Consider the following 23,542-nt stretch of genomic DNA (forward strand, 5'->3'; position numbering starts at 1 on the left):
GAAAAACAACATTTTTGTTAGTTTGTTACCTAAATGTTGAAAAGCGAGCGCTGCAGGAAATTGAAGTGCATTATCGGAATCAGACACGATGAGAATCTGGCTGAAGTTTAAATCTCTTGGACAGATTTGTTTACTTTCTTTTCAAAGGCTACTTTTCACTTTTGGCTATGGTGCTAATGATGCTTTAAAAACCTTTAAATATCAAAGTGCTACAATCACTAAATATTAACATACTCTACACACACACACACACACACACACACACTAAACAAACAAAAGTACAAAACAACATACAAGAATAAAATTCTCAAATAGATCTAGGTGATCCACCTGAATTGGTAAACAGAGCAAAATACAGACTGCATATCTGCTCATAAGCCTGTTTTCCTGCTCAAGTATTTTTGTTCACAAGCCATCGACACACATTTAAGATAATTTACATTCATTTATGGGTAAATTTTATATCAGGTGTCAATGATAATGTGTGCTTAGAATAATGATGCCGTGTCTTATAGGAATATTTCTAAATCAGTACAGCAATAAGTGCAATAATGCATTATTTGATAACTTGATATAAAGTAGATTGTGTTTTTTCGCTATGAATCACTCATGAGATTATTCCAGCAAAGCTACTAGAGTTAGCATTTAGCCCATGTGCTATGCCTGTTGTAGTCTGTGGGTAGAGGCCTTGCCTGGAGGAATTCTGTTGCGTCTGTTGATCCTAGAAGCAGGAGCAGGGATGCGACTGCCCCTGCCCAGCCCTCGAGTCTTGGACTCGGATATGACCGTTGTTGTCTTAGCTATAGCTGTGCTGATTGTCTTTCCTGAAGGCAAAGAATAAGAGAAATGCAAACACACAAACACCTGAGGAGTTAATGATAAATGCATTGTGCGATGCTGCATAGTTTAGCCAAAGTAAACATATTCAAAATATTAATATAAAGAACAGTCCATTCAGAGTCAATGTGTGTGGGGAGGATGGGGCATTGTGGGACTCTTTGAGGTGGAATTGAGGTTGTGTGAGGCAGATGGGCTCCTGTACGGCAGAGCGGATGTTGTGGAGGCTGTTGGGCATTTGGGATCTATAGGGGCTTTATGGGGCAGCAGGGACTTGTAGGAGACAGTGTGGGGTGGAAAGGTCTCATCGAGGCTAAAGGAGATGAATAATCACCTTGTACGTGTGTGAGAGTACTCTGCTGTACCGCTCTCCTCCGTGAGTTCTGTTTACAGCCCTCAATTCCCATGAGGTGAGACTTCCAGCCCTGCACATACAAGACATGCACTGTTACACTGCTGTACAAGCAACATGTGTGAGAGAGAGACTTTAATACTCACTTTAATACTGGAGTCATTCACTTATCATCATGGGTGCTCATGTTAATAACCTCTACCTATGGAGTTGGTTTCAGTTTTTATATCATATCAGTGTTCTTATATTCTTAAACCTCAGAAATAATATCAGCTCTTAAATACTGGAAACTCCTTAGATCACATCTATTGATATTCTGCTGTTTATGTCATTTCAGACTGAATGATGTATGTGCTAACAATGTCTTTCTAGCAAAAGAGCTCTTACAAGTCAAGAAAAACAAATGCATTTCCTGTACCAGTGTTGTTATTGTAAATTAAAATTGTAAATATATATATGTTACAAAAGCACATACAGTTACTAAAACTTAAACCAAAATTAAAATTACATCCAAAAATATATAAAAATAAAACCCAATTCAAAATATGAATAAATAAAAAAATTATAAATAAAAGGAAATGATGAATTATGAGTGACAAAGACTAAATATTTATCTATTTATTTTGGCATACTGCAATGACGACATCAGTTGTGTCCATTCAAATGAATCAAAGAAAATTTATATCTTTAAAGATACTGACAACTGCATCTCTTTTTATGTAATAATTTGTTCAATGTCAGAAGTGAATTCTTCACATATTGGTATGCATCATTCTTTTTATCTTAACAGGATTGTGTAGAAAACAAAAGCTCACACTGTATTTCAGGGACAGTGTAACCCTCACAAAAACAGGTTTACGATTTGAACAATATGAGTTTTTGTGGTACATGACGTCATTAACTTGACACAGAAGACACGTCAAACCCTGAATATGTAAAACATTGTTTATCAGCTGGAGGCAGTACTTAATGTGACTTTTCAGAGCTGAGAGGTAAATGACTCTTGAGAGAACACCTCTCTACTGTCAGTCACAGTCATGAGCTCATCTGTATGACATGCAACAGAGAAATAAAATACACCCATGAATTATGAGTGACAAAGACTAAATATTTATCTATTTATTTTGGCATACTGCAATGACGACATCAGTTGTGTCCATTCAAATGAATCAAAGAAAATTGATATCTTTAAAGATACTGACAACTGCATCTCTTTTTATGTAATAATTTGTTCAATGTCAGAAGTGAATTCTTCACATATTGGTATGCATCATTCTTTTTATCTTAACAGGATTGTGTAGAAAACAAAAGCTCACACTGTATTTCAGGGACAGTGTAACCCTCACAAAAACAGGTTTACGATTTGAACAATATGAGTTTTTGTGGTACATGACGTCATTAACTTGACACAGAAGACACGTCAAACCCTGAATATGTAAAACATTGTTTATCAGCTGGAGGCAGTACTTAATGTGACTTTTCAGAGCTGAGAGGTAAATGACTCTTGAGAGAACACCTCTCTACTGTCAGTCACAGTCATGAGCTCATCTGTATGACATGCAACAGAGAAATAAAATACACCAAGAACTTTTCAAGTTCTTTGTGATGGATAACTAATTTAAAGGGATAGTTCACCCAAAAATTAAAATTCTGTCATTAATTACTCACCCTCATGTCGTTCCAAACCCGCAAGACCTCCGTTCATCTTCGGAACACAAATTAAGATATTTTTGATGGAATCTGAGAGTTGTCTGACCCTCCCATAGACAGCAAGGGTACTACCACGATTAACGTACCACGACACACCATCCGTGTGGTGCGGCTGACACAGAACAACATATGCTGTTTGTGTTCAGTGGATACTCTCCAAAATGGCGCAAGGGTGACTCGGAGGAGACGAATTGTTGAAGAAAGTCTTTTTTTCTTTCTTTTGTGCACAAAAAGTATTCTCGTAGCTTCGTAATATTATGGTTGAACCCCTAATGTCTCATGGATTATTTTACCGATCTCCTTGCTACTTTTCTGGACGTTGATCGTGTAAGTCCCCTTGCTGTCGATGGGAGGGTCAGAGAGCTGTCAGATTCCATCAAAAATATCTTCTTAAGTTGTGTTCCGAAGATGAACGGAGGTCTTACGGGTTTGGAACGACATGAGGGTGAGAAATTAATGATAGAATTTTCATTTTTGGGTGAACTAACCCTTTAAATTAATTTCAATCATTACTGTTGTGGCAGATTGCATTTGTGCACCAGGTTTGTTTGTTATTTTGTTGTTAATGACAATAAATGAGTTGAGGATGTAGACTGGCACCTTGTAGGTGTGTTTGTGTGTGATCTCACCTCCTCCCCTGAGGTGAAGTTTTCATGGCAGAGAGGACAGTGGTTACAATTTTCTCCAGAAGCGGGTGCTGACAAAAAAGAGAATAAATCCATCACCAGGAAACACAGCTAAATAAATGCAGAAAATTCACCACTTACAGAAACAACACAACACTGATCAGAAATAAATCTGCAGTTGTGAAAGGTTATTTCTAGTGACACTGTCATGTGAACGTGTAAACTTCATATGGATGAACAGGTCTGATGACAGAGTGGCTGTCTTCTCGGATTTTTATGTATAATAAGAGTGCGACACAAAGGGACCAAAATTAACACATGCCAAGCACCAAATACAAGTTAAAGCGTGTAAAAAGGTGCAGTTACTCGTCTGTGATAGTATTTGGGAACTGAAAGATAATTCAAATTTTTTAATCTTCTTTTGCCTATTATCGGAGTGGAATGTTGTTGTTGTTTTCTTAAGAAATCTATGTGGTGACGTAAAATATTCTTCTCATTAACCTGTCTAAAATGGAAGTAGGAGGAAAATACAAAATTGTCTGTGCTTTACAGAGAGGAGACAATTAGTATCTGATGTGGCAAATGACTCAATAAGCAGCACTGTTCATCACAAATGTGCAAGAAAATCAACAGATAAAAAATAATACTGTTGTAAGGACAAAATCCCTGTAGAGTATGTTTCATATAAAAATATTCTAAATTAGAATTTCATGGCCAATAAGAAAAAAATGCTATTACCTCAATTCACCTGCCAAATGTTAATTTTGTACCCTGGTATCACATTTGTAACAGCACTGAGTGTGCTTTCTGGATGAGCATGAAACAAAAACACTGCAACCACACAAAGACTCACGATTGCATGCAGCGCTTTGAGCATGTTCAGTTAGCTTATCTCGGGTGAGAGCTTCGGAGCAGAGAGGACACTGGGTGAAATCTGCCCTCCGCTCACATTCAGTCAGCAAGTGCTCTGTCAGGCTTGCAATCTCCACCACCTAACAAACACACAAACATACTACATTAACACACTTTGCAAATTGAGAAGTAGTTTAACCAATATGAAATATTTTGAAATATGACGGCGCGCATGTGTGTGTGTGTGTGTGTGTGTACCTGTCTGCACTGAAGGCAGCGCTGCAGCATCGGGCAGTGTTTCCAGTAGTGCAGGTCGAGTCCGTCCTCAGTGAATGATTCATCTCTCTCTCCACAGAAAATACACAGACTATACAAAACAGCACCAGCATCATCTGATTTGATCTTTAATTTCTCACTCAACATGTTATTAAGATTTTTCCCAGCAGTACAAAGAGAAATTGATTAAACAAGAGCCCATTAGCACTGCTTATTATGCTATCACTTTTCAGATGTCTTGGTGAGATTCTATTATTTGGTTTATAACAGCTACACAGATAAACTTGACTTTGCAGAGTAGCACTGAACCAGAAACTCTCCACAAATTGACATTCCACTGACTGGGAGAATTACTAACCCCTCAGTTGAGAGAATCAATGAAGAAGTGACAAGAAGAAGTGCTTACTTGTCTAAGAAGTTAGCTACAGATGGTTCGCTGCCTTCCACATCAGCAGGTACAGACTGGTTTACCTTCTTAAAACCTGCGGAAACCAAGAGAAACATATTGAACTCTCACATACTGCTCAGACTGAATTTAGACTGATGTACCAGTGTTGTTTATTTATATAATATAATATTATAGTATTTATTCATATTTTGAATTAGCTTTTTCAGTTTTAATTTTAAGGGATTTCAATATTAAATATATATTTTCAAGCTATTAAATGGGCCCATCTCGGTTACCAAACCGAAATTGAGGGTTAATATTGATGTGTAGGCTGCACAAGCAGGGAAGTTTGTTGAGTTACAGGCAAATTGGATGGTAATTTGAGGCAGTGCATAGCAATGCATGCTTTAGAGAGAATAAAGAAAGAATAATGGTCTAATTCTCACTGTTTTTATCATTTGACTAAAGTAACATAAGCGAATACAAAGAAGGGCATACAGACATCCAAGCTAAAAGCTGGTGGTGGATGAGGAGATACCCCCTGACAATTTAAAGTGCTTTGAGTGTCTAGAAAAGCGCTATATAAATGTAATGAATTATTATTACTACTATTATTATTAAAAGACAGATACAAAGATATGTGACTGTGGCAGGTTTAGTTGAAAAAATGTCCCATCAGACATTTTGATTGGAAGCCCTTACATATATTTTTTATCCTTTATATTCTTTCAACTCGATAATTTAACATGGTGACAAGTTAAGCCTTAAAACAAAAACATGAAGAACAAACGTTGGCAGGCCGAAAGACTAGCTTGTGCATGATTTGCAGTGTTTGCTGCAAGGACATTTTTTAATTGATCTTTACTGAGATAGTTCACAAAAGACACCACTTTACACACCTGATTTGGTTGCCTTCTCAGCTTTTTTCTCAGGTACTTTGGTATTTTCTTTCCCTTTCACCTAAAACACATTCACATCTTTAATGCATTTATGAATTCATCTATTTGTACATTTGATGACCAAAAGGGCTCAACGTGCTGACAGAGATTCACTCTGCAGTCATTCAGCCCAGGTGCAATCTAGCTAAAGAACTTCCCGATATGAAAATGTTAATGCCAGGTGTGAAGAAAGCCATTTTGTGTGAGAGCATTAAAAACTAAATAGAAAGGATAGATTAGGCCACCTGTGACCATTCAACCTACACTGATCTCCTTCAGCACTGCAAGCTGCTCTTGTAAGCTCCTGATTTCCTCTTTTTCTTTCTCACCATCTTTTTCTGCCCCTTTTTGTGGCTTCTGGAGTAAAATAGTGAGAGAGAGAGACTCTTTAAACTGAATGCAGTATCCCCACATTCTCAAAAAAGCCCACACACAAACATTCCAAGTGTTTTAATCATGAAACTTAAGGCTAGCGATGCTCTCCAGACCGGTTTTACCTGTGTATTGATGGTGTTTCCATCTAACATGGCAAGTGAGTCAAAAAGGTTCTTGTAGAGGACATTTTTACGTGTGCTGGTGTCATCAGGTGGCAGATAATTCAGAACTGCTTTTCCATGAAGACGGTGCATAGCCTGGACAACTCTCACAGAGAGTTCCCGCACTGAGGCAGCGCTGTGCTCCAATCCACCTGCCAGAAACTAACACAACATACATCACACACAAATATATTTATAATTATTAATTCATTTAAATATAATCAAGTGATTTTAGAATAGATGCACTACTGTTAAAGCTTTTGGGGCCAGTAAGATTTATCTAGTAAGATCTAAGAATCCTGAAAAAATGTTTCATGGTTTCCACCAAAATATTAAGCAGCACTGTTTTGAACACTGATAATAACTAAACAAACATATATTTTTACATTCTGTAAAACATTTGCATTATATTCCAAATATTTCTCCCTCACTTTCTCTCTCCCGTTCTCCATACACAGATCCCATTCATCTGCCCCTAGGCTCTGGATCTCTCATTTTAATTACAGGAAACCCAATCGCCTCTCTGCTGTGCCCTGAAGCCCATCTCATCTCCCAGGAAACCAGCAGGCAGGAGGCATTTAGCAGCCATCCCTGCAAGTAACCTACAGCAACCATTTCGTGGGAGATCACCAATGAAAAAGACCAAACTAACAGAAAGACCCAATAAATATTTAAAAGGACATTTGCTGAGTCAAGAGCTGATTCATTGGTGATAATTGCAAAAATATCTCTTAAAGAAATAGTTTACAAAATACTGTACTGTTACTGTTCTTCAAGTTGTTCCAAACCTGTATGACTAAGTCCAGACTGCTTTAATCTATACAACATAAGCATACAATGGCCTGCATCTGTCAAGCTCCAAAAAGGTTTTTTTTTTTCCCATAAGACTCATGAAAGAAAGAATGTCATACAGGTTTTAAACAACATGAGGGTGTATAAATGATGAGATAATACAAATTTTTCGGTTAACTAACCCCTTTAGTATCCAGTCCATAAATCCCATTATAGGGATCCAACGATATGAAAATTCTGGCTGATACAGACAAGCTGATAATTATTTATTGTTATGGCCAATAACAATAAATGGCCAATATTAAAATGCAGCCCTATTTTGCTAATTTAGCACTAAACACTAAAAACTAAAATCAAACATTTCATATTCCACAAGTAGGGATGTACCGATTACCGGTTTGATGATAAATCATGATAAAATTCCCAACGGTTAGTATTACCGTTTCATCTTTTAATTATCATTAAAACCATATTAGATTACTGCGAACAACTCACGATAAATAAATACTGTCCAGCATAAAGCACAGTTTTAAGTAACAGTCTCACGTGCGCACAGCAGCAGAGTAGTTTCGTTTTGAGTGAAAACAGAACAGAAAAGCTGGGTGGTTTTAAAAGAGTGCTAAGGGAATTATACAAATGAATATATGAATTAATGAATTATATGAATGTACCTCTGAAGGTTAACTCTTTTCTTTATTTAAAGGCTGAAATGTGAGGTTTACCTTTTTATGAAACTTTTTCAAAGCTTTATTTGAACATTTACATTAGATATTTGATCATGCTATTAAACTGTTGTCAGTCAAGTTGTCATTTAAAATCCGAACATCATTGGTAATGTTATTGTTTTAGTGATTATGCAAACAAAAAGTAATTTTATTTGATGTTTGTTGATTTTTAAATATAAAACTTGGTGAAGTGATTTATGTGTTGGTACTTTTTGAACATCTCCAGCACATTTTAACAAAACCGTGATAATACTGATAACCGTGATCATTTTGGTCACTATAATCGTGATAAGAAATTTTCATACGTTACATCCCTATCCACAAGTGAATTTAGGCCATACAAAAACATAAATGTGCAGTATAAAAAGTGGATATTTATTTTGAGATGTTTTAACATTTTTTGCATTTAGGATTTTTTAACTAGTGTAAAAAGGGGAAATGAGCATGCACAATTCAACATTAACAATTAAATCCAATATATAAAAATATATAAAATATACTAAAAAAAAAATATATATATATATATATATATACAGTATATTTTAAAAACTCTCTAACATTGCATTATAACTGATTTGATACCATTACCCACCTAACTAAACCATGTGGAGGAAAATGAGGCTTCAGGCCACCTAGGTGTGGTGACATAAACCTTCCAAGATAACAAGCAAAACCAGAAGCCCAACTTGAACACAGACAGAAACCTCACAGTCCACTTTGCAGTTCCTTGTGAAATTTCACAGTCTCTGTTGTAGTAGTGCCACAAGTTTGCACTGCAAACATACTTCAAACTGCACAGGTCCCAAAAGAAAAAACAAAACAAAAAGAGAAAACTGTCTAAGACCCTGATGAAAATAAGACCCTAAGGAACTGCAATTTTAACAGCTTAACCACTTTGTACAACTAACTGCTGGGACAGAGAGAGAGAATGAGACAGTGCTTGGATGACTTTCATAAACTATGCCATGGATATGTAACTGGCTGTCAGAACAGCCCTTTTAAGAAACTAATGGTAACAGGGTTGACTACACCCTCTCTGTCATACAAAGGCCACTTTGTTTCAGTCTAATGAAGCCCTCAAGAATCCTAATGATAGCTGTGATTAACCTTCAGATCCCAACAGAAAGGTTACATTTGTGTTATTTTGGCCAATAAAATTTAATTAGCAATAGGGGACTTTTTTCCCATTCTAGAGAACATTTTATTGGATAAAAATTTCAGATATGCCATTGAATATTTTTTTTAATCCTTTTTCCACAAATTAAATTTTATATTAGAAGCTCTACCTGCTAAAAGACCGTTTTGTTAACTTTAAGGAGTACAATCGAATTAAGAAGGCCACAGAGCTAATAGATATGGATGAGAAGCCACAAACCTCTCTTTATGAGTCTTTTTAAAGTGTTTTGTGCCCAGACCTGTTTATGAAATTGTTCAGACAAAACCTGGCAGATTTAAATGAGGATATCTCATAGCAGGGTTACAGTAAAAGACAAGATCTCTACTCGTGCTAACAGAAAGCCACAAATATTTGACAATTCCAGTTCACGTTAAGTTCACTTCACAAGGTCACCAGTATATATGATGCACTCCCAGTCATCAGCCACCATACTGAGCATTACGATTTATCCAAATCTCCTGTATTTTCTACAGTTGGTCAGTCTTCTCCCCCTCATACCCACTGTTAGTAGAAAACCTGGCTAAGTTCACACATGGGAGAGATAAGCCACGCTTTCCACTACATTTGTTGCTGTATCACTTCTACAGATAATCCACAATACTAGACAGAACATGACACCTGCTAAACAGTCACAACTATCTGTCGTGCTGATGGTGCCATTCTGTCTTTAGCCTGAAACGAAAATGAAAAGAAGGGAACATGAGAGAAATTAGAAAGAGAGGGTGCGAGAAAGAAAGAGTAGGAGAGGCCGAGAAACAAAAGAAGGGGAGTGATAAAATCAGAGAAAAAACTGGGCAAAATAAAGATAGAGAGGGAGTTCTCGTACAGATGACACTTTATCTGTGAGAGCTTTCTTGCAGAGGAACACAGCTGCTCTAGTCATGCTCCGCAGTTCTGCTTTTGGGGTTCCAGGTGGAACCTCCAACAGTTTCTTGTAGACTGTCAGCAAAGCATCCTCCCTGTGGGACCATTTCTTGGAATAGGCCCCTGCCACCTTTGAGAGACAGACAGAGAAAGAGAAAGTGAAGATTACATTCCAGAAACAGCATACTAACAAAATACACCAGCTTACCATTTAACACATAGATTTTGCCCAGTGCTGTGAGACAGTAAACAACAGTTATATATGGATATAACAGCAAAGTGTTAAATACTTAAAAGGATAATTCTCCCAAAAACTGAAATTCTGCCATAATTAACTTAAAGGGGTCATATGATGCTTTTTTAAAGATCATTATTTTGTGTATTTGGTGTATCAGAATATGTTGACATGCTTTAATGTTCAAAAAACACATAATTTTTCAAATACTGTACATTATTGTAGGTCCTCTATGCCCCGCCTCTCTCAAACGCTTCGTTTTCTACATAGTCCCTCCTTCCGACAAGCGCAGTCTTCTCTGATTGGCCAGCTGACCCAGTGCATTGTGATTGGCCGAACACCACAAGCACGCGTCGGAAATGTAACGCCCCTTACCATAATCGCGAGCTTCATCTTTCAAAATACATGTAAAGTGTTACTCCAAACCAATATGATTATTGCAAACTTGAGAATCAGATCAGTATTATTTGCAAACAAATCATTTATACCAGTTTTGTAAATACTAAAATCGATTAACTAGAGGCTGTAAATGTTGAGTGTCTCACCAGACTGTCTCCACAGATGTCGATGGGCAGACTGGCCTCTCTCTGAGCTTTCTCTGTGAGCGGTTCTGGTTGTCCTGCGGCCCCAGAGCTACATGGGGTGGCTGTGTCTGTCAGAGGGGGCATCTCATCGAGCTCACTGACTGGCTGATCACTCGACCTCTTCCTAAGAGCAGGTAAAGGCCTCTCGTCATAAGGAAGGGAACTGATCTGTGAAAATACACACATGATGATTCCATGAATCCAAACAGTTAAAATGCAATCAGATATACAAAACATTCCTAGCAGGAATAATTGTCTCAGTGTTAAAAACAGAATTAAATGCATAAAATAACTAATACTTTAACATTATTTTCGTACTTTCTGTCATATGCAGAAATTGAAATACTGTACAGTTTATTTTACACTGGAAAGACAGATCCACCTGCCATCCTATAATTTTCAATCACTAACTGTTCTCATCTTACATGTCATTTCAAAGCTGATTAACAGAATGACCTGCAGAAAAAGGTGCACTAAGAAAAGTCTGACTAAGTCATCTGACATAGTTACATAACCCCCTGATAATTTTATTCTTAAATATACACACTACAGTTGAAACCATTTCAATTTTTTAGAATTCTTAGATGCATAGAAAGTTCAAAACAAAAGCATTTATTTGAAAAGGTAACATTTTCTTACATCTTTTGTAACATTATAAATGTCTTTACTGCCATTTTTCTTATATATATATATATATATTGATCCCAAACTTTTCAATGGTAATGTACATATGTAAGAGAGTGCTTAAATTCAGAAAAGGCTAATTCAGGCTGAATGAAGAGGTTTGCAAAGACAGCTGTAGATTTAAAGAGGATGCATGTCATTTTTCTTTATTAAAATATTTTCCAGAAGTGTGTAAACATTTCGACCTCTGGCATGGTTTATGGCAGTACTACGTTAGTAGCACAAAAATTACACACTTCACCATTAAACCCTTTAATTAAATCTTGAAATGTAAAACTCTCTAGCTAATGCAAATCCCTGACATGCATGTTAAGCCACACACGTTTAGATAATAAATCTACAAAGAGCCTCGTGTCAGTGAAGATAGAGCTACATTGGTGGAAAGGAACAGAAGCCGCGTTTCAAGGCAGATAACTCTGACTGAGGATTACAGCAAAAAGCACCCTTAAAATTAGCATATGTGATAAGATATATTAATGAACGAGAAAAAAAGTGGACACAAGTAACACATTAGAACAATAACATCATACTTTCTTTTTCTTATATGGTTGTTTATTCTGTGTACATCAATACTTACATCGATCTTGGGGAAGTGAGGAGGAGTGAAGGGTGTTGGAGCGACTGTATGTTTGGGGCTAGCTGCTTTTGAAGTGTCCTGCTCCTCTGTCTCCTTCACATGTTGCCTCTGTCTTCTCTTCCTGGGTGAGTCTGCTGGATGAGGCGCGTGTTTCTGTGTACCAACACGTGGAGAGGGAAATTCAGAGTTGGAAACCTCGGAAATTCTGTGGATCTGAACATTTTTATAAATGTATTTACATTTTAATCAAAGTTCATAAAAGCTATTTATCAAAATAAAATAAAAAAATAAGTCTGAATTTATTAAAAGGCTAATAAATGTTGAGAACTTTAACCTATTATTTTTCAGACACTGATTGTATGAAAAAAATAATTACACGCTACAGATAAAGGTTTGTCAGAACACAGGCAGAACACAAGTGCTTGCCATAAACAAACAGAGTGCACTATGACTGTCCAAGTAATTTATTGTCTGCTGTATAAATGTGTCTCGTGGCCTCAGACAAGTAAGCAAGCAAGCACCCGATCTCAGGAGAACCAACACAATCATTATTCAGCTGGGAAACTGCCATATCAGAGTACTAATCTCACTGGAGCTAGAGGCCCTCAAAACACAAGAGATGCTTTATTCATGCATTCATTGCAGGAGAACAAATTAAGAGAGACACACAGGAATATGGATGGACGGATGGATGTCATTAACTGACGTTCTGAGAAGTGCAATGGATGGATGGACACCTCTGTTGGATTTTTTTTATTTTTTATATATATAAGAAGTCTCATCATGGCAACATTTGTTAAAATATTGTAAAATATTATTACAATTTATAATAACTGTTTACTATTTTAATATAATTTTAAAATGTAATGTAATTCTGTGGTGGTGACATGATCCTTCAGAAATCATTCTAATATGCTGATTTTGTGCTAAAGAAACATTTATACAACTGTTGAAAAAAGTTGCTCCTTAACATTTTTGTGGAAATCCATGATTTTTTTTAAAGGATTCTTTGATTAATAGAAAGTTCAAATGATTTTTTATAACGTTGCAAATGCCTTTACTGGCACTTTTGGTCAATTTAATGCATCCTTGATGAATAAAAGTATACATTTTATTTTAAAAATCTTATTGACCCTAAAATTTTGAACAGTAGTGTATATGTGGATGGATGGTTGGATGTTTACCTGACTGATGTCCAGCAGGTCATGGAGCTCCAGCTGCTGGTAGACTGTGAGCCTGTAAGCTTCCAATTGTTCCTTTTTCTGCTTAGCTGTGTCATAGTCCTCTCGTTCTATGGCACTGTGTTTCTCCACATCATACCGGCCCAAACGCTCGCCCACCTAAAATGAAAAAGAGAAAATACGGGGGGGGGGGGGGGGGGGGTCTCTCCTCAACCACCACCAGTGTGCAGCATCCACTTGGATGATGCAACGGCAGCCACAGGACAGAGGCGCCAGTGCACTCACCACACACCAGCTACAGGTTCAAGTTCAAGTTCAAGTTCAAGTCTGCTTTATTGTCAATTCTTCCACATGTACAGCACATACACACAGAGAATTGAAATTGCGTTACTCTCAGCCGCCCCCAACCACAAAAAAGAAGAGATTGTCCCGGGGGGGGGGGGGGGGATGAGAGGTTGTTAAACACTTATCTGAGGTTAAAAAAAAAAAAAGAAGACACTTGTAATTTGCTTAGTAATCACTGTCAGGCTATTTTTAACAGGTACCTAATGGAATGCCACAGCTCTATTGGAATACACCTGGATGCATTTCAACCCTCTCAATTCCAGGTTCACATCTCCAGTGTGTAACATTATTATTAAACTACATGTGCAAACAAAGATGTGTCAGACAAAGACGGACAACTTAATAACCTTTTGCAGGTCTGCGATAGCTTGTTTGAGTTTTTTGGCCAATTCAAATCTTTCCTCCCGAACCATGTCCTGTTTTTTCTGGTCCAGCAGTCGAATGATATGGGCCACCTCGGGGTCCTGATACATGTCAAACGCCAAGTCATCGAGCGGCGAATTAGAGTCACATTTATAACTTGAGAGCCTGAAAGATAACAAGAGTAAACAAAAGAGAAAGACAGAAGACTGTGTGCACAAATTTTATGTAATGCAATATAACTTTTTACCCAGTGTATGTGCCATCCAAAGCTGAGCTGTATAGGCTGTTGTTTAAATATTGATCAATCAGCTGATCTTTGCTTAGCTGGGACATAAACAATAGATTAGCAAAATGTTATTAAAAAAAATACACTATCGTTCAATATTTCAAACTGGGGTCAGTTTTGAAAGTAATGAATGCTTTTATTCTGAAAGAATGTATTACATTTATTAAAAGTGGCAATAAAAACCTTTGTATCGTTACAAACAATTTCAAACAAGTGCTTTTTATCTGAACGCTCTATTCATCAAAGATCCCTGAAAAAAATGTATAATGGTTTCCACAAAAATTAGTTTTTGACATTGATAATAATATGAAATGTTTCTTGAGCACAAAATCTGCATAATAATTATTTAATTATCTCTGAAGGGTCATGTGACACTGAAGACTGGAGTAATGACTGCTAAAAGTTCAGCTTTGCAATCACAGAAAGAAAGAAATATATAAAAAAAAATAATAATAAAAAAAAAAAAAAAAAAAGAACACTATCAAAATAATAATAAACACCACTAACAAAACATATTTTAATGTTGCCATACATCAACAAAAAAGTATAATCTTTTCAGAAAATTAACACTCCTTAAAAAACCAAGGGGTACATCAGGTAAATTATTTGGGTCAAACATTAATTTAAATGTAAAAAAAAATAGCATTCCATTTAAATTCTGCTTCCACAAATTAAATTCAACATCCTATTTTTAGCATCAATTCAAATTTGGGAGCAGATCTACAATTCCAAAAGAATTCTCGATTCAGTTCTGAATGAACCACACTGGTCCAATCGCTCAGCCAAACATTAAGGAATCATTCCCAACATTTGCTATTGTCTCTGGTGAACTGAACAAGCCACAGTTAAGAAAACAGACAAAATCATGCATGTTAAATTTGTTTGTCTGTGAATTTTATGAGGAAAAAAAGTCTCTTAAAATCATTGTAGTTGAAGCTGAACATTCCCGGCTGATACATCAAGCTCTCTGCTTTGATCTAAATCTGATACAGAAACATGCTTAAAGGGGTCATATGATGCGATTACAATTTTTCCTTTCTCTTTGGAGTGTTACAAGCTCTTGGTGCATAAAGAATATCTGTAAAAAATATATTTTTTCACGCAAAGAAAGAAGGCGGAACTTTTATTCTCGCTGTAGTATTGTTGTTGCCGCCGCCGCCATGTCGTGAAGGCGCTGTGTGTTTCGTTGTGAAAACAAACTACTTTGTTTGGCCTTCCAAAAGAGGACGATATCCGCTTCCTCATGCCTAGAGCTGATCCGTGCTGGTCGCTGAGGAAATACATAAACTTCGTGCTGTGGATCGCCGGATCGGCTTTCACCGGGGACGAAGCGGAGTCCAGCCCGGGGTCGTCACATGTGGTTGCCGCAAGACTGCCCACCGCTGCTCACTCCAGCCGCCGGCCTCCGCTCACTCTAGGCAACCGCCACTCACTCTAGCCCGCCGTGTGTGACGCTGTGTTTCATTGTGAAAGCGAAACTACTTTGTTTGGCCTTCCAAAAGAGGACACGACTAGAAATCAGTGGATAAGTTGTATTTACAACACTGTTCCACAATACTTCAACCCAAATATTCAGATGTGTGCAGCACATTTTATGGAGGACTGTTTCCTGGGAGATGAGACTACAATGCTGGAGGATATGAACAATACATGATGTTTAATTTCACAAAGCACCAGCACTCAAACATAAAACATATAGAAAGAACCTGTAATTTGGCAACATTCCTTTACATGAGAGTAATATGTCGCTTATGATGTATCCTTAGATGTATATCTATGCAAGGTATATCTATTTTACTCCATTAAATTACCACATTGGCAGCTACTTGTTGTAACACTGTAATTTCAGTGAAGTCTACACTTAAATATTGCATATGTATTCAGAGGTTTGCTGCTTATTATGAAGAACTTTAGTTAATAATTAGGATTGTTGTGTAAAGAATTTAGCGTTAGCGTGTAATCTGGCTAACGTTAACTAAACAGTAACATTATTACGGTTACAACTCATCTCAAACAGCGATAAGGAGCTTAATCACAAACCACACGTTAAACAGATAAAGCTCAGAAACACTAATTCTTAGAGTAGTACTAATATTCACTATTTGGCAGATAAAATCTCGATAAATAAGTCGTTTACCCAAGTACAGCAGTTGCCTACGTTTATCTCCATAACCACCGTTTGACAACTGAAACGTGTGCGCATGCGCGAAATTTTCGTTCGTTCTTGAAAGAATCCCGGTGTTTTTGAAGGAATCTTTTAGGTGAACGAATCATTTCACTTCCGTGTACCGACTCTTGTTCACTTCTATGTAACGTACAGTACTTTTGTTCACTAAAGTCTACCCTAGTTGAAGTACGTGTCTCACATGCAGTGTTCTAGACGATATAAAAATGTTTTTAGTCTTTATTATTATTATTTTATTATTTATATACTACCTTTATATAACATTTTATATTTATATTTCCCCTACTAAATTCTATATTCTTTTTTCTACTTTATTCATACATTTCTTAATAGTTTATTATATATATATATATGATATCCTACAAAGCATGTTCAAAATTCACCAATATAGATTAAGTATTTCATTTTTATGGGTACCGGCACATGTTGGGATAGAGGGAAATGAGGAAGCTGATCAAATGGCCAAGAAGGCATTAAAACAAACCGATATAGATATAAATATATCACTTAGTAAAGCAGAAATGAAAGGAATAATCAGAGGGGCTATGATTAGGAAATGGCAAAAGATGTGGGATAGGGACATAAAGGGTCGGCATCTATACAACATTCAAAAACAAGTTGGAAATGGAAGGAAAAACTTTGGAAGTAGGAAGGAGGACACAATAATATCTAGACTCCGTATTGGTCACACAGCTCTTAATCAATCCTTATTTATTATTGGTAAACATGAATCAGGTAATTGCAATAACTGTGGTATACCAGAGACTGTGGAACATATCCTATTACATTGTGAAGCATATGAAAGAAAAAGAATGCGATTAATAGAAGAATTAAGTTTGTTGAATATTGAAAGAATTACAATTAAGACAATACTTGAGTATGCTTCATGTATGAAGTGCTTGAGTATACTTCAGCACAGTATAAAGTCTATAATGCAATTATTAATTATTTGAAAGCAATAGGTTTAATAAATAGAATTTGAAGATCACATAATGAAGTATATAAAATAATTGTATCCTTGTGTAATACTCCTTTGGTCAAACTAAAGGGTATTTGATTTTTTTTTTAATTAGGTTTTTTTTTTTTTTTTTAATATGCTGTCACCAATATACGTCATGCTCCACACTCCAGTCCAGTAGGTGGCGGAAATGCACCTTTTAAGTGGGTTTGCCAACCGCCATTAAAAAGAAAAGAAGAAGAATAAGAAGTGAATCAAATGTCCAGACTCTGTCGAAGAAAAGGGGATGCTGGTTCTTGTAGTCCTTTATAATAGCTCTGGTTAGAGATGGGAGAGTTACCCTAAGACAGTGTGTAAAATATTACTATTAAAATATGTATTATGAAAATTCTAAATTCCAAATCCAATGCTTATTAAGTTAATTACATTTTAATTGCAAATGGATGAAAAAACTGGCGTCGTATTAAACTCTTCCGGGTTGCGTCCAGGTTCCGGGTTACGTTGGACAGTATGGCTGAAGAAAACAGCTCGCTGGATATTTGGCCAGAAATTGAAAAGGCAGAAAAGGAGAATAGGCGTGAGCTGGTGCTTCAGGGTTCAGCAGTTGACAAAAAGATCCAGAGCAGCGGCGGACTTCACGCGCGACTTTATTCCCTTTCGCTCCTAAACTACCTGGAGATCAGTCAATGTCCCAGTTTACATGAGATCCACGAGAACATCGGACATCTGTCTCATCTACAGAGTCTGATCCTCTGCAGGAACAAGCTCACTGCAGTCCCAAAAAGCATTGGCGGTCTGAAAGCGATCAAAGTCCTGGATTTGTCTGTCAACGAGCTGCAGACTTTGCCCGAGGAGATCTGTGCACTGAGCGAACTCAACACTTTAAATGTCAGCTGCAACAGCATCACTGCTCTGCCGGATGGTCTGAGCAAGTGTGTGAAGCTCGCCAGCATCAACGTGTCCAAAAATGCACTCTCGAGGCTCCCAGATGACTTATGGTGCTCCAACCTGGAGCTCCTCAGCACCATCATTGCATCAGAAAACGCGATAGAGGAGCTGAGCAGTGAGGTTCATAACCTGTCTGCCCTGAAGGTGTGTTTCATGACAATCTAATAGTGAAATCCACCTGGATTTATACTGGATTTGAATTGAATATGTGCAATGGTTCAATGAATACAAACTTTCATTACTTTTTTAAGTAATTCCGAAGAGTGGTGTTGATGTATTATGTACTCCCAATTTATTTTTATTAGTAGTACTATATTTAATAATAGTACTATAATAATAATAATATAGTACTATAATAGTACTATATTTAAACTGAACTGAGCTGGATGTTGACATCACTGAATTCAATGACGAACTGTCTTTAACTGAAAAATTAATGTTTACTATTGTGATTTTGCATTATTGACACTATTTTCCTAATTAATGCTGTTCAGTTGCTTTGACACAATCTGTATTGTTAAAAGCGCTATATAAATAAAGGTGACTTGACTTGACTATATTCTAATTATTGTAGGTGGTATACTATGTATTTCAATAAAATATTATTATTATGTGGAAATATTTAAATCTGTTTTTTGTAATGTAATTTTTTTAATTAAATACAATTTATAAATAAAAAATCATTTATAATTTAAAAAATTGAATTAAATTAGAGAAGCATTTCTCTAATGGAAGCATTTCTTTATTTCTGTCAGACTTTTAGAGCATTATAACTTAAGTACAGTGATTAAATATCAGTTATAATAGTTGTGATTTTTAAAAGTAATTCTAAAGATTGTAGGTGGTGTATTATGTACTTGAAATATAAAATGTTTTATTATTATTATTTGAGAATGTTTTAATAGTTTTTAATGTGATTTTTATGCTGATAATAGGCCTATAATTAACTAATGTTTTTTATGCTGAAAAATGATGATTATTATTATTATTAAATTAGAAAGAATTGCTAAATGGAAGCATTACACTATTGGTCTCAGACCTTTGGACCTTTTTGAATTTAATAAGTACAATGGTTCAATAAATATACATTTGAATCAGTTGTGGGGTTTTTTAAGTAATTCTAAAGATTGTAGGTGGTGTATGATGTACTTAAAATATAGTTGTTAAAATGTATTTTATCACTGTAATATATAATACACCACTTACAATATTTAGAATTACTTTTTCAAATCATAACTGATTGGTTGAAATACAGGACATCACTTGATATTAATGTGCATTAATAATATTTGAAAAGCCTTCCAGCATTTTCTCATGCATCTCACTCTCTGCCATCTCAGGTTTTGGATCTCTCCAGCAACAAGCTTCAGGAGCTTCCATCTGAGTTGGCCGACTGCCCCAAGCTGAAAGAGACCAATTTTAAAGGGAACAAGCTGAAGGACAAGAGGCTTGAGAAGATGGTGAATGGCTGCCAAACCAAATCAGTCCTAGACTACCTGAGGGCAGGGGGGAGGGGGAAAGGGAAAGGCAAGCAACAGGATGGAGAGGTGAGCGAGAAGCTTGACTGTGGCCGTAACATCTCAAAGAAGAAAGGCGGTGCAAAGCAGAAAGGCAAAAAAGAGGCAGAGGATGTGGATGAACTTAATCGGATGGTAGTGAGAGTTCTGCATGTATCCAAAGCGCCCACGGCTGTTACAGTCAAAGTTTCTGCAGGCGTCAAGGATGTCCGGCCATACATTGTGTGCTGCATTGTAAAAGGCATGAACCTCAGACAAGGAAATGCTCTCAAGCGATTTCTAGTTGCTCAGGTGACACAAGTTTCAGCAAGTATCTCAGCCATCAAAACTCTTGTGTTCTGTCTTTTTAAACTGATTTTATATAAATGTCAGAGTATTCTGTCTGCAGACCAAACTTCACGATGAGATTTGTGCCAAAAGGACAACGGCAACCATCGCAACTCATGACCTGGGCTTGCTGAAGGTTCCTCTGTTGTATGATGCCAGGCCACGAGATACACTGAAGGTATGGGAGGAGGTTTCTCAAATATTATGGTTTATATATATATACTTGGTATTCTTTTTATAATAAATCCTCAATTCAACACAATTAAAAAGTCTTGCTCTTTCACAGTCATAATTGTCCCTGTAGTTTATTACGTAACTCATCAATCAGAGCATCTCTACAAGTTGCATAACAGACAAACAATGCAGAACGATGAATATTTAATAACCGTTGTTGATACAGTTTTTATGAATGAGGGGAATCTGGTTTCAAAGCCACCAGCTGACTAATGACACAAAGAAGTCCCATAATCCTCAGATTTTAATAATGAATGAACAGTCCTTTTTCTCGCTGTTGTTTCTTTTGTGTTGACAGTGAATTCGGCACCTCTCTAAGAGGCCACAGGCAGTAGGACAATAGGATGTGTTACATTGCTTCATTCTCATAATTGATGGTTTCATTTATACACCAGAGAACAGGCTTAAGCAATAAGAGAAGATATATTTTATGCTATATTGTGAATATAGTGACAGAAAACCTTCAGCTGACTATACTAACAATATATCCTATCAATAATAATTTCCTTGAGTGCTTTGTGTTAATAAAAAAAATGACACAAATTTTCAATAAAGTATTGCCGCCACATGAAAACATACCTACTGCAGAGTAATATATATATTTGTTTTATAACGAAAAATTGATCATATTTTCAATGTGTGTAGATAGTTCCTCTGGGTCGTAAGGAGATGAGGGCAGCTGAACTGCTTGAGCTGCTTCAACAGGAAGCAGATGATATGAGAAAACAGAAAAAACGACAGAACGTTTCAGGACTCCACAAGTAAGACGATGCACATTAAATACCAGATTATATAATATTAGTAGTGGCAAATATTTAATATTATAATGACTTGTCTACAGTATGGTTTGGAAATGTGGAGGGCACAGTCTGTCAAGCAAATGAATAGTTTCTGGCAAAACATATTAATCTAACATCGTTTCTAATGCAAATGGGCTATGTCATGCCCTCTAATAGCAATGTTTACTATCTATGCCCTTTTTAAGTGATCTGAAAAATATGCCTCGTTTGTCAGACACCTATCGTGTTGTTGTGGGTAATTGGTGTAATTTCATCCATGTAATTGCACTGACTGCACAGAACACTAAGTACAAATACTGAACTGTGACACAGATCATGAATTCATTATTCAGTGTTTCATGGACGTATTCCCAACTTTTAATTCTTCAACCCAGATACCTTCAACTCCTTGATGGGAAAGATCTTTACCCTTGCTTGGTTGACGCAGAGGATCATGTGGTCTCGTTCCCACCAATCACAAACAGCGAAAGGACAAAGGTAATCTATGCAAATTAAGTGAAGTATGCAGAGGTTATTTCAGGTCTTGATGATGAAGGTGGATGGCATAATCAACTCTACTCGGCTTTATATGTTTTGAGTACATTCTTGTTAATGCATATGTTTATTTTATTTATTTATTTTTTTCACATTTAAAAGAGAAAAATGACTATGACCATTTTTAATAATTATTTAATTTTTATTATTATTATTATTATTTTGTCATTATTCCTGTTATTATAATTATTATTATTTTTGCCAAACATGCAAACAATCTGTCTCTGCAGATAAAGAGGTCCACACAAGAGCTGTTTTTAGAGGTGACGAGCTCCACCAGTCTGCAGATCTGTAAAGATGTCATGGACGCACTGATACTAGTAAGATATTACTAGTGTTTTGTTTTATTTACATGTGTATATATATATATATATATTTTTTTTTTTTTTAATAGATGTAATTTTGCATTTTGTGTTTATTTACTTATGAATCAAATATAAATTGTATGACATATCACAACTAAATCATTCCTTTATCAATATCAATCCAGCAGTATCTGTACTAGAGATGGGTAGGATTGTCAATTTTTTGTATGTTTGTTTTTGGCTGTTTTTTTATTTCATGTTGATTTGTACTAGTATTGCTATGCTGTAAATAATATTTAATATTTGCTATCTGACTTGCTCTACAGTGAGGGCAGTGATTAGTGTCTTCACTGTAAGAGTGCAGGATTGTGAAGATACTGATGGGATTTCAGATCATCCCGCAGAGGACCCGGCCTCCCCTGAGCTGACCGTTGTACAAGTGAAGGTAGTGGACGTAGATGGAAACCTTAAAGTGGTCTACCCATCAAAAACTGACCTGATGTCTGACGTCAGCAATCTAACAGTCATCCGATAACAAAATTCAACTGTTGGTTTTCTGTCTAATTTTGTAATGCATTTAACTCACTGGTTTTGTCTGTTATCAAATTAAACGGCTATTAAAACATTCATTCAAATATTGGATTCAGTGGTTCTCATTTACACTCCTGCCTTTTGTATGGAAACCCATTTCCACCTTAGTTTAAAAATATGATTTTATGACTTTATATCTCACAAAGTGATTTTAGACACTTTTTTCGTTATACTTCTGAATTTCATTGCATTTTATGAAATAAAATGATATACTGTGAATATTATACCTTGTCCAAGATTTTGTGTTTATGGAACACATCTGTACTTTGTACTAGTCAGTAAAATAAACTTCACCTTTTTCGTAGACTTCCCCTGTTTTGCTGAATCTCTCCATTGGGTGAGCTATAGAATTATACAGTCAAATCTTCCTCTATCAAGCTTACACCCTTGAGCAAGGTTTTTCATCTCGGGTTGACTCTGGATGGAAATCGTCTGCATCATCAAAACTAGTAGCTCATAATTCAGTTTATAGTAAGTTTAGGTTAGCATTAACTATTTCTAAAATGCACATCTTCAGACATTTTTAGTGAAGTGACAGTAGCTTGTTTGAATCCTGTGTTTGTTTGTGCCTGTCGAGCACATGAATGCTCCGGGTTTGGTTACAGATCAGATGACTGGCTGACTCAGGAAATGTAAAGAGGAGAGTAAGTCTGGAGCTGTCTATAAGAGATGCAAGCAGGACACTGTCTCTCAGGCACAGTCCATCATGCTACATGACATTGACAGTTGTCCATTTTGCTCTTATTAAAAAGTTATGAAAATGACCCAGAGGAATGACATTTGGGACCACAGGACAAGATGGAATAATGGCTCTA

At 36.4% G+C, this 23,542-nt stretch overlaps 1 protein-coding gene across 1 annotated transcript; it reads right to left on the reverse strand.

Moving 5' to 3' along the window:
- Positions 1 to 18,259, reverse strand: LOC107550087 (centrosomal protein of 104 kDa-like). The gene is made up of 16 exons (XM_016231317.1): positions 18,242 to 18,259; positions 14,290 to 14,366; positions 14,027 to 14,207; positions 13,338 to 13,493; positions 12,154 to 12,366; positions 10,854 to 11,060; positions 9,997 to 10,203; positions 6,477 to 6,677; positions 6,244 to 6,336; positions 5,941 to 6,001; positions 5,060 to 5,135; positions 4,636 to 4,744; positions 4,379 to 4,517; positions 3,529 to 3,596; positions 1,172 to 1,262; positions 1 to 824 (listed from the first exon to the last, which is right to left on the reverse strand). Exons 1-16 carry the CDS (start codon positions 18,257 to 18,259, stop codon positions 658 to 660), a joined length of 2,064 nt encoding a protein of 687 aa, XP_016086803.1. The 3' UTR covers positions 1 to 657.
- Positions 18,260 to 23,542: the final 5,283 nt, after the last annotated feature.

This window comes from Sinocyclocheilus grahami, unplaced genomic scaffold (genome assembly GCF_001515645.1).
Source record: "Sinocyclocheilus grahami isolate Dianchi unplaced genomic scaffold, SAMN03320097.WGS_v1.1 scaffold16.1, whole genome shotgun sequence".
NCBI lineage: Eukaryota > Metazoa > Chordata > Actinopteri > Cypriniformes > Cyprinidae > Sinocyclocheilus > Sinocyclocheilus grahami.

Coding starts and splice junctions, on each gene's coding strand:
- LOC107550087 (XM_016231317.1), bottom strand. Junction 4,745..5,059: donor GTAGCTAACTTCTTAGACAA/GTAAGCACTTCT, acceptor TGTTTTGTATAG/TCTGTGTATTTTCTGTGGAG. Junction 3,597..4,378: donor TCAAAGCGCTGCATGCAATC/GTGAGTCTTTGT, acceptor CTTTTTTGTCAG/CACCCGCTTCTGGAGAAAAT.